Below are 12,220 nucleotides of genomic sequence, written 5' to 3' on the forward strand. Positions count from 1 at the left end.
CACCCAGTAGCTTGGCACGTATGACATACACTGGCACATACAGTGAGATGCACATCCTCTGATAACCCCATGGCATATCCTCTGGGCTAGCAGGTCCTGGTCTCTCATTGTCTGCTTCCCAAATCAAGCCATCTAATCCTGTAACCCCAATGCTTCCAAAGCCCATCTCTTACTTTGTAAGTAAATATATGTATATATACATGCACATCTCTTACTTTGTAAGTATGTATAGAAATATATTCTTTTCCTTTTTACAGTTACAAATTGCATTTACACACAGGTTTTTATTTTTTTTGGTATCTGTGCAAGCATCTTAAGGAACATGAGCTCAAGATATAAAATTTTTGAGAATTCCTTTTATTTTTTATTAGTTTTTAAAACCCTACATCAAAATATATAATGTATGTCCGTAACAGGAAACTCTGTAGGGTAAATCCTTTTCTTCAAACACAAAGAATGAAACCAATGCCACCGCCACATCCACCTTTGCCTCCACCTTTCCCATCAGCTTCCTGGAGCACACCAAGCCTTCAATTAACATTCAGGTCCAAAATGTCGTAGAGGTTTTTCGCCACACACAGAGACTGCTTGGCGGCATGCTCCTTCAGCCTGGAGCCCATCACTTGGTAGAGGGTAGCTGCAAACTTGGTGACCACAGCCTTGACTTTGCTGCTTCGGGTAGGCAGGACCCTGTTTTCCAGGAAGGACCAGAGCGCGGGCAGGGCGTAGCGCTTGATGACTTGGGGTTTCCGAGGATAAACAGATTCCACAAGCACTGCCGGACAAGAGAGACAAGCTTCTTAAAAACGTTAGTGCAAACAAGTACCTACCTTTATTTTTGGTTCTTGGAAGCCTTTTCTGGCTAATATCAGCAAGCACAAATTGCCCGACGATCCAGAAACAGGCAACAGTCTCTGACCATCCACTGAACAGAACAATCAACCTCTGAGGACCTTAATTTCTCCAAATTAGAGGCTTTACATCTGTGATAGACTTAGCAAAGTGAATCATACACATTTTGCAAATCATTTCACTATCCGCTTCTGCATTACAAATGACAAAAATGTCAAATCACTGTTTATTTCCATTAAGAAGTTGTCTAAACCATCTGCTGAAGATTTTGAAATGCAGCTTAGAGAGGTAATTGAAAGATTTCTAATAAAAAGGATGATTACTTTTTTGTGACCTTTGATGAAAAATGCCGGAAGTCTAATTTGGCAGTTCCCTTTGCTCAGTGGCACACAGCGAACAGCAGTATTATACTACACTTCAAAATTCCAGCCCACAAAAGATGTGTGCTGCTTGACAGTTTTATTAGAAACATCAGTGACTAACTGATGTCTTTGGCAGAATGGTCTAGTTTGAGCTTTTTTCCCCTCATACTTGGTGGCTTCTAATGAACAGCTGTTTCAAACTTCAGGACGCCTTAGATAATTACCCAGACCCCATTGCCATGGCATTTGAGCATCTCATGATTTTAATGGGATTTACCCTCACAATGTTTTCTGAAATAGGGGAATAGAGAGAGAAAAATCTTACGCAGGGGGCTGACATTTAACCAAAAAACAAGCATTCCCTCTCATTCTCTCTGAAGTCTGCTCTCAGCTCATTTTCTGAACTATATTAAATACAAACAAAAATTTACTCCCAATAGGCTCCTCGCATGGCAGATTTTGCTGAGAGATCAAAATCTGAAATGGTCTGGAGACAGAGTTCTTATTTTCTGTTCAGTGGAAAAGTTATGCAGTAACCATTTATTATTCTGTAGTGGAAGGACCTTCATTTTCTCTACACCGTTAATCTAGCATCAGTCATCAACATTTAAACAGCTCCTGAAAGCACCTAAAACCAATTCTGGTAAGCAAGAAAAGGGTTATGGTACCTATTTGAAAATGGGAGTTAATGTGAGTTTAAATGCTATTAAACACCGTGGTCACCGTGGAGCTTCAGAAGAGAAAGCGCTGTCTGTTCCCTCTAAATCCCAGAGAGAACATCTGCTCTCTCCAAAGTAGTCCCAATTTATTTTCAAATGCTTTATTTTTTCAGGAGATTAAAATAACTCTAAGATTATATTCTATGTTTATGGAGATTTACTCGATTCAAATTATCTTTAAAGGCCCTTTTACATTCGCTGTGGCTAAACATGCCCTTTTGAGATTCATAAGGAAGAAGCAAAGTGTATTAAGCCTTGGATTACAAGATGCTGGCATAATTAGCAGTGGATTTAGCCCTAATTGAAGCAAGGCTATAAATGGTCTTTTCTAGTATATATTGAGATTATAATTTTTTCCATTCCTTGGCTATTGCTGGACATAGCAAGCTACTATTATAAATCAATTATCAGCTTCATTTGCGGTGTGTCGGACACTGCTGATACAGAAATAGACTTGTTTGCACATCCTGAAACGCTCAGAGTCCAACGTCATATCTGCAATACAGGCAGGGAGCCTCAGTAGGTTGGGCTGAACTGCCCGCTTCTGCCTCTCTGCCCCCAAATCCTGCCTTGCACAAAATCCTTGCCTGTAATATGTGTGTTGAGTTTTCATCTACGCTATGAGCCCCAGGCTCTGCAGAATTCAGCCTCAAAAGTTTCCAACAGGAAAACAAGAATCCCATGATGACAAAACAAACTGATCCTCAGAAACACCTGTTGCCACAATTTTTTCTAAAGGATGGTTGTTCGCTTTAGAAAAGGGACCTCTTACAGACCTCCATGGCCTTTACTGTACTGTCCTTCAAAGAGAGGAGCCAGCCAGGGTATTTTTAGCCCCTCTCTTTCCTGGAGGTGGGTCCCAATATGCCCCAGTGAGATCTCAGCGCTGGAGCCCAAGCACCATCCTCATCTCACACACTGCATGCCTCTGCAGCAGCCAGGCAAACCCCTGCCAAATACACCTACTATGTGTATTTTGCAGGACGGACAAGCTCGGGACCTTCTAGTGTTTGATGAGCTACTGCACTGTCTATTCAGAGGCATTTCTTCTAAGTATTGCCTCTGAAGGCTTCTTGACTTAGCAGTGGAAATTAGCTGAAGCAAGTGATACCTGAGAGATATTCTGTGACATCCAGCAGAGCTTGGCCACTGAGGAAACGCACTCGCTGGGCCAAGGCTTGCAGCAGCAATGCGTTATCTGAAAGAGAAACATTTCTTTCTACTCACTCTTCTGAGGTTATAAAGAAAAAGGGGGGGGGGGGTAGGGGCGGCAGAGGTAACTGCATTTTTTAAATAAAATTCTGCCATTTTCTCAGTGCTTTTCTTCTTCTTTCCTTCAGGCCTACTTGGGAGGATTTAAAATTCAAAAAGAAAAGCTCTAATTTCACATTTGTAAATACAAAGTTGACTGCTGCACAAGGAACTGTGTTAAACATGTCACATCAGGGCCCTCAAAATTTAAATCACATGTAAGCAGTGAAAAGGTTGTGCGTGCTGGAGCTTTGCAGAAGTGACGTCCTCCCTCCTCTAAGGAAAAGGGTGAGAAGGCTCAAAAGTCCACACATCCGTTCACATTTTAAGGATAAACTACTGTTAAATCTTTAAGTTACCTGTTGGAATCTACAGACAAGATTCCAAGTTACTCTTACAAGAGAGAATTACTGCTCATTGCCAACACCATCCACTCTTGGGGGCTCTTGTAACATCTCTGAAATCAGATCTTGGCAGACAGACTGGAAAACGAACTGATTTCCCAATACTTGACAGTCATATGTATTTTAGTTTTTCCTATGCTGTCTGTTGTTGATTTAGGGTCTTGTTTTAACTTATAAACTGTTGCCTGGCTTGTTCTGCAAGCCTCCAGTCTTACCACTTTGATAAGTCCAGCAAAGCTTTTCTCAGAGGCAGAATGCACGTGGGATGCGATACGATACCTCATGATGTCACCAGGAGTGGCACCGATAAAGCAGGCAACGTACTTCTTTGTGAACCACAACAGAGCTAAATCCTGAAGTGGTTTTAAGTAGCACTGTGCTATTAAGTGCTCCTTTTCACATGAGATACAAAAAGGAAGTCCCTAATGATCTTCTTGGAAGTGTGCAGTAAAGAACTGATCCCGCTATCCTAATTAAGCTTCTGCTTTGGTAATTACACTCTTCTCATCCACCTTTTTAAACAGACACTTCACTTTTTGCCTCACACTCTTGCAGTATTGGCAGACCCTGTTTCATACGTGCTGTTCCTCCCCAGAGAGTTAACTTACAGCTGCTGCTTTGAAAAAAACACCCTGAGATCTGGAGATGTTGAAGGAGCACAAAATGTTAATTAATCATTAAGATCAGTATCTACACAGATTTTCAGGGGAACACTTGGGGTTTGGGTGGGTGAGGGAGAACTGGTTGTTTGCTTGGTTTTTAGGAATCTAAGTGTATAGGCACTATTCACCTTTCAAGTTAAGGGTTTCAAATGCCCTGTGCATTTTGAAACAGTAAAGCTGGAGTCGATAACAAGTTTACCCAACCATTACTTTAGCTGCCTTGAGAGACCTAAAGGCAGAGGAGCTTTTAATGGCTGTTAGAGAAAACAAGGCAGCAGGCAGTTCAATTCTTATTAATTCAGCTTTAATTCTTTGCACTACATATTAGCTGAACCTGTTGGCCACAGGACACACACCCCAGCATTTGCAATACAAGCAAAAGAAGAATCTGCTTCTCTGCGCTCTCATTTGCACTGTGGTCACCTCTTTGCTATGTAAACACCTACAGGGGAAATTTCCCTTCCCGTCTTGCAGAGGGCTGGTTCCTCTGGGAGCTACTCGGGCTGCTGGCCTCACTCCACATCCTAGTGTCAGGCAGCGGCCATCTGAATGGCATTTCTTTCAAGACAGAGGACAGGGTAGGACAGATGTCAGAGGAGAGCAAGATCTATGCCTTGGTCCCATTGCAGTCGGGCTTGATTTGCTGATTTGCCGCCATCTACAAGGTGGCTCCCTCGAGTGGGATTAGGGTCCCAGGTCACAGCTAATGAATGTGTGGGGCCTTCAGCTGAGGACGTCCAAGCCAATGTCAGGGTTAAGCTAAATAAAAGATTCAGGCATTATTTGGAAGCAAGTTAGTTTGTTGGTGGGTAGAATTTTTGTCTTGAGGATGGGGGGGATTTGTTTTGGGCTTGGGGTTTTTTTGTTTTGTTTTTACATCGAGTGATAAAGCAATTTCCTCACCAGCTTACATTTTTGCATGGATCATTAAAGGTGACAGATGAGGAAGTCTCACCTAAAACTCAGAATCTGAGGCATGTCAACACAGAGTCTTGGAGCAATACCTGGGCTCTTAGCTATGAAACTCAGTGGAGCAATGGGGCAAGACATTGTGCTCACTTACTCTAAGCTAGGAGCGTTGCACAATCCTTTAGAGTTCTTGGGGGGGGTTGTCATTTGCCACTTGATTTTAAATTGAAAAGGCAGACAATTTTAAAGCATGTGGGAAGGTTTCGCTCATGCATTTTTCCAGTAGACCCTTCCTTCCCCCACTAAAGCCCTAGGTGTTGAATTTTGAAATCTTTGTGACTCAGTTGCCTGTTTGAATTTTTGCAAATGTCCATAAAAATGAGCAGAACCAAAAAAATACATCCCACCCTGTTTGCTTGAACCTGTCTCTGGGTAAAGTCAGTGTGATGAGAGACAGATGTACCTCACTCCTGTTCTGACATCTGCGAGCATGGAAAATTTACAGGGATCTTTCAGAATTGGTGAGAGGGGAATGACAGAAAGCTACATACAAACCCCTGAAGGGATCTGTTTGCCCCATCCTCTATTAGCAGGATTCCGCAACTTTTCCCCAACCTTCTCCCAGGCACCACAAAAAATGCATAAGGGCCAAGAGCACTACAGGTCTCACACCCTTCTCCCCATTTCATGATCAGGAATAACCCTATACTTGGGACACAGAAAGGCAACAGGTCAGCAAATTCACTGAGTTTGCAAAGCAGCTGATGTGGAGAAAGTTGTTAATTTCCCTCTAAGACCTGCCTCTTCAACACTAAATTTTTCAGGCATATTCACCCAGTGCTGCATTTTCACAGCTGACATAAATCTGTGTGGCAAGGGCATTTACAGCAGACCTTGGCTATGTAGTTATTTGCTATAGCAATCTTGCCCTATGCAGAGCAACATGTGGAACAAGCCATCATTTACAGCTGGATTTATACCTGTTTGTTCTAAAGAAATGAACTTGGCAAATCATAAATTCCCTTTTTAAAAAAGAAGACAAAGAAGAAAGGTGGAAAATAGACAGGACTGGCTAATGCCTATAATGTAGAGCCTTCCAGGAAGCCGTACTGCAGCAGCTCTGATGGGCCAGTGTCCCTTCACACCAATAGCAAAGCAATTCATTTGGGAAGTAAAATCAGGCCCAAACAACCTCCAAAAACCCCTTTGTCCCTGAATTCTAGCAAAGTTGTACTCCAGGATTTATTGTTCAGCTCCTTCTGCACCAAAGCAGACAAGGAGCACAGAGCCAAAGGCTCCTGGGGCTTTGGGGAAATGCTGGTACATATTCAAGCCTGCCTGGGAACTGGTGCATAAAGACTGCACCACCACGGCTTCTGGTTACCCAGCTCACCAGTGACAGTTGGCAGGAATTCAGGTTCTTTGATATATAGCATAAATGACATGAACGATCTGCAAACCTGGAATCAAACACAGAATCCAAACACTTTATGTGGAACCCGCTTTTCTGTACATTTTAACCAGTGTGAGAAAGTCCTGGTGAACACTTTTATTGATGGCATTCATCTTTCCAAAACCAAACTCCTTGCATCTCTAAGTGCACACACACCAGCTCTCATCTCACATTTCAACAGAAATCAGAGCTGGAGTAAACAGCAGATGAAGAGCCCCAGGGACCAGAAACTTCTGGTCACAGCTGCAGCGATGACAGCAGTAACACAAGTATTGCCAGTGCGCTGCTGAATCTACAGCAGAAGATCAAGAGGGAAATTCAGGACTGGATTCATCTCGCCAAACTTTAAACACTTCACTGAGGTTTCAGTGGGTAGATGTAAACACCTACAGCAAGCTACACAGAGCAGCCTGAGTCTCTCTGCCTGATGGAAATGTGTGCAAAAAGAAAACCAGGCAACATCAACACCTCTCCACTAGATCCTTGCCGCTGGATCCTCCAGGGGATCCAGCTGCCTAAAACAAAGTGCATAAGAATAACCTACGAGTCACAGAGAACAACACTTTCCATAGACTTGGGTCTGGTTTTCAACTGTGTCCCCTGGCTGCAACCAACCCTACCAGCCCCTTCTTCACTTAAAGAGCCACCCAGTTGTCTGTCCTTGTACTCATTGTTGTGAATCATTAATATCAACCGTAAAACTAAGGTGAGACAAAAAAAAAAAAACAACTTAGTATAATCCCATTCTATTTTACTCCCATCCTTTTACTTCTGCTTTTCTGACTCCCTTATTTTTAGGTTACTGCCTCCAAATTAAGGCAAATTTAAACCTGTGGCAGGTGAGGGGAAACAGGGAGCTAACTTCAGGACAGTATCTCCATATGCTTTTAAGAAATACATACTACCCACATGCATACAATCAGTTTCTAGAGCAGATCACAAGGAAATTATTCTGAATACGCTGACCAAAAAGTAGCTGTTAAAAGAAGTTTTGATGAACTGTAAAGACACTGATGCAGACTTCTGTAGTACTAGCCATGAAGGACCATGCCACTATATTTGCCAAGGCACAGCATGCAAACACAGTTTTTGGACTGCGATAAGGGATGGGCTGGAGCTGCACTCTGTGGGGCAGGTGCCTCCAGCCGAAATGAGCCTGAGGATCCCTGAGAGCTTCAGCATGACCCTGGTAGGCAGCAGAACACATGCTGCACAACCTGCAGCAGGCCATATGGTTCAGGACACAGGGCAGATCGGGACCTCACCCTCTCCCTACTGCAGGTGCATATTTTACATCAACAGACATACTTGCAGCCCCATGCTCAAGCACCTAGAAAAGGGGACAATAATGGGCTCCTTTCCCTTCTGGAAGAAGGAAGCCAAGGCAATTCTAACCCCCCACACGTGAGACCTCCAGACTGACTATAGAACAAGCATTTCATCCTTCATCTGATCTCCACTGTGATCTTTCGTAACACAGTATCTTATTAAATTTAAGGTCTCAATCTTTAGATTCATAAGGACATTTTCACTGGGCTTTACATGGCTAAACTACTACCTAAAACTACAAAATGAGTAACTGAGTTCAAAGGTTTTCATATGGTAGTCAGCAAGGGACAGACACATCTGCTCAGGAGAGCTGCCACTGCCAGAGCGTGGAACAAAGCCCAGCGAGAGCAAAGAGCCTCCACCATCCTTCCCACCATGTGTTTCGAGGGAAAGGCACATTCCTTTCATCTTGTTTTAGTGGGTATAAACTTAACAGAACGCACATCTTAGAAATCCAATTCAATAAAAACAAAATGCATGCAGTTTCCCAGGAGGAAGAGGGAAAAACAGTCATGCCAGATGCTAGTCACTTCCCTCATGCTCTTCTGGCAGGAACTTAAAATAATCCCTATAATGTCTTCTCTACTGAGTTAATAATCAGACATAAGAGCCAGGTGATAAGCAGCATCCATTCAGCTGCAGATCACAACATGATACAACAGACTGGGATAGAAAGAATGCAGGCAGGACTTCATAAATATCTTGCAGCAGCTGGATATTTCCACAGACGACACCAGCTATCAATAGACTTGGTGTTCACTTGACTCTGAGACATAGAAGCCACAGTTGAGGAAAGTCAGTGTTAGAGGTCAGCCTTACCTAGGTGAGCAATGGATGCTTCCAGCACTTTCACAGCTGCAGCATAAATCCCTGAGCGTTTTGAGTTCAGGTTGTCAGTGACTGCTGCTACCAGAGGGACCAGCACTGGGTGTAAGGCATATTTGAGTATGGGCGTCATCAAAGCCAGCACCTCCAGCGCCTGCTGGTTCACTTTCTTGTTGCAATCCTGAAGTCTCAGGACAAAAATATCAAAAATCTGTTAAGAAAACAAACGACATGAAAGCTGGATTAAAACGTCTTTGTTTCAAGAGGGGATGTAGAAACAAGTACCCAGCAATGTAAAAGATGAATGTAATTCTTTCTGTCAGGTCAGCACTTGCTAGCACAATTTCACTGTTTTCCTGTGGGCTCCTCACTGTAGTGGTTGCACAACCTCATGCTGGTGGAAAAGATTTTCATATTTTATTAAGAGGTTTGGGTGGGGACAGGATAGTTCATATGCTGTTCTCTTTACCCACAAATAGTTAAATCAATCCCACATTATTAATGCAAAATAGTATCTTTGGTATAGAGGTATGAAAACAGGTATTTAAGATGGCCATTTTTCCATAAAGCTGTCTCAAGTACTGAGAGTAGTTTTCATTTTGCCAAAACTGTGACTGGATGAGATCCAGGTTTTGTTTTATCTGTCTCAGAACCTGCGTCTGGAGGAGTGCAGGGCTCTGATAAACTCTTCAGGATCCAGGCCATTTGTCTAGCTAACAGGTAGACTTCTGAAGTTTAATGTGCTGTGCAGTTCTCATGAGAGCAGGTTCAGTCCCTTGACAGCCACATTATCAGGTGCCATTTTTGGGAAAAGAGGAAAAAAGCAGCTGCTGGGAAGAGAAGGAAGAGAAGATCTGTCTCTAGCCACTTTCCTCCTCTTTCCAAAGAGAAAAAAGGACCCCTGGGAAGTGTGAGAACAGTCTTTCCTAAGCAGGAAGGGGATGAGGATGAAAGTGAATAGGCAGAGCTGTGTCCGTGCAAGGCAAGATAAAGTTTACAGGAGCATCCTTGAAAAAATAATATTTTATTTTTTTTTTAATCAGCCCAGCCTGATACTTCTCTTCCCCATTCCAACACATTCTTCTTCTAAAGAATAATTGCCAAGCTTTCAGTGGCTAGATTTCCTTTATTTCAACCTAACTGGTAGCAGGAGACAGCAGAAGCTACAGCAGCAGTAAACTGTCATGATCTCATGAACAGCACCGATAGGCACCTGCCAGAGAAATACATCTGGACTGAAACTACTTGCCGTGAAGCCTGGAATTGAATTAAATTATTCTGGGTAAGAAGCGGCCAGCCTGTCCCAAACAACTAGTATGTAGTGCCAAGACACACTGAGTTAACTTTACTGGTACAGGTTTGGGAAGGGAGCTAATGGGAAAGGAGCAATAGAGATGCCCTGTATACCTGGACAATGTTAGTGGAGACGAACTGGGGGCTGCTTCTGCAGTGATCTAGGAGGAGGTCCACTCCCTCCATTCGTGTCTGGAACTCCGTGGCTGTCAGGAGCCTGGAAAGCTCCCTGAGCTGTTCAATTTCTTCCGCGGTCCGAAGTGATGTGTGACGGACTGTCTGACGGGGTAAGACGTGTACATCAGAGCCAGACCTCAAGCTGGAAAATAAAAACAAGGCAAGACCTTTTAGTGATAATGTCTTCAGTTAATTGTGAGGAAAACATCTTGAGGAGACTTCCTAATGACGTGATTTCAGCTAGATCCTATCTGAAAAACAACTTGGATCTCAGGACAATCGTTACCAGAGACAATTTGCAAGTAACATTATTGCTAGTGCTTACTCAGAAAAACCAAGGCACCAAGGATGGGATTCATCTCACTTATCTTCAGATGTCTTCCCAGGTACTCATCTAGCATCCCTTTGTGGGGAAAAATAGGCACTACTTCAAAGTTTAAATGTCTTTGGGCATTTGAATGGGAGGTGTCTGTATTATAAGGAAATTTCTTACTCTGGAGAAGTGTATCTACAACAGGTACGGGGATCTGGATAAATAGCTCAGATGCATCTGAACAGATGAATCCTACCCAGAGAAATTAAGGGGCATATCTGAAAGAATCCAGAGGCTCAGTAACAGAGATAAAAACAGAAGGCAGACATCCCACCACTACACTCACATTATTGCTTCCCTAGGGACTAGATCCACAGCTTAACAAACCTGATGGGAAAAATTCTCTTCAACCAACCTCTCTCTGCCATGAGCATGGGGAGATCCTAACTATGCTAATAAGAAGTGTGGTCACCTTCCTGCCACTACTGAGCACAACAGAGCTAAATAAATCCACTCTGTTATCAGAGAACAGGTACAAGTAGCTCTCCCACCGGCATGGGGAGACAGCAAGGACCAAATTCCTATCTTGAATGCTGACTGCAGCACAGGGGAAAAGAACATGCTGTCCATCAGCCAAGCAGTAATGGGTCTGAATGACATGAACAGCTACAGAAAAAGTCCACGTTGAGACATCTGTTGACCAGAACTGCTCAGGAATTGTCTTGCTGGTACTGTTTGAGGGACAGAAAGCCATGATTCAGTGAGGCCAAACCACATGTATCAAAAGTGCTATTTTGGGGAATGGCATCATGGTTCTAGACTGGGACTTCTCATCAAACCACCCATCTAAAAAAGACTCCACTCAGATAAGAATACCCTGATCGAAATTACTGGTCCAAAGTCAAACAGCAGAGACACGACCCTCTCACAGCCTCCACAACACTGTCCTTGCCACTGCACTGGATCTTCTGAGCTGCAACTGCTCGCTGTCTCTTCCTCTCTCTCAATTTTTCTAGAAAACCCTCCAGAGAACTTGTGTTCAGCATAATGCAGAAATAGACATTTTTTATCGTAGAAGATTTGTGGGGCAAGGAAACAATCTCTGGCACAGCTCATCTCCACCAGAAAGATTTTACTGAGGAAGAGACATGTAAAGCTTGTCATGCGCTTTGTCAGATATAACAGAAGTGCTCAGTACCCTCCATCAGAAGGCAAGTTGTCCTGGGACATCTTCAAGCCGTGGCTCCTAGACTTCCTGGTGTCCTTGACAGGTGGATATTCACATTTATGATCTTCTGTTCCCTAGATATATATAAAAAAAACATGAATCTATAGAAGATAAAATAGGAAATTACTTGTTTAAAACACAAGTTATAACCAGAATCACTGCTACCAAGAAAGGCTTAGGAAAACATTTCATAACTTAAAGCGGGAGACAGGCCAGAGATTCAGTGATGTCTACTATTTGTTTTCAATAACCCGAAGCAAGTTATAGGTGCTACTATACTGGGCAGCAGTAAAAAATCCTGAATTCATTATTCTTGAGCACAAATGGGAATAATACAAACTGGTAGGGAACAAGCTTTCTTAAAGGGAATAGCAGAAAACTTTTGGACTTTCTGGAGGTCCCACTGTGTTGGGAGTTGATTTGGTTCACACTTAACTCTCCCT

General features: G+C 43.1%; 1 protein-coding gene across 1 annotated transcript in view; it reads right to left on the reverse strand.

Moving 5' to 3' along the window:
* Positions 1-287: 287 nt before the first annotated feature.
* LOC142037699 (TOG array regulator of axonemal microtubules protein 2-like) overlaps positions 288-12,220 on the reverse strand; it is a 43,591-nt gene continuing 31,658 nt past the window's right edge. The window contains exons 19-23 of the mRNA XM_075042182.1: positions 11,748-11,851; positions 10,174-10,372; positions 8,761-8,977; positions 3,045-3,131; positions 288-775 (exon numbers count right to left, since the gene is read on the reverse strand). Coding sequence (XP_074898283.1) covers positions 531-775; positions 3,045-3,131; positions 8,761-8,977; positions 10,174-10,372; positions 11,748-11,851 — 852 coding nt within the window. The 3' untranslated portion in view covers positions 288-530. The remainder of the gene's footprint in view (positions 776-3,044; positions 3,132-8,760; positions 8,978-10,173; positions 10,373-11,747; positions 11,852-12,220) is intronic.

This window comes from Buteo buteo, chromosome 12 (genome assembly GCF_964188355.1).
Source record: "Buteo buteo chromosome 12, bButBut1.hap1.1, whole genome shotgun sequence".
Lineage (NCBI taxonomy): Eukaryota > Metazoa > Chordata > Aves > Accipitriformes > Accipitridae > Buteo > Buteo buteo.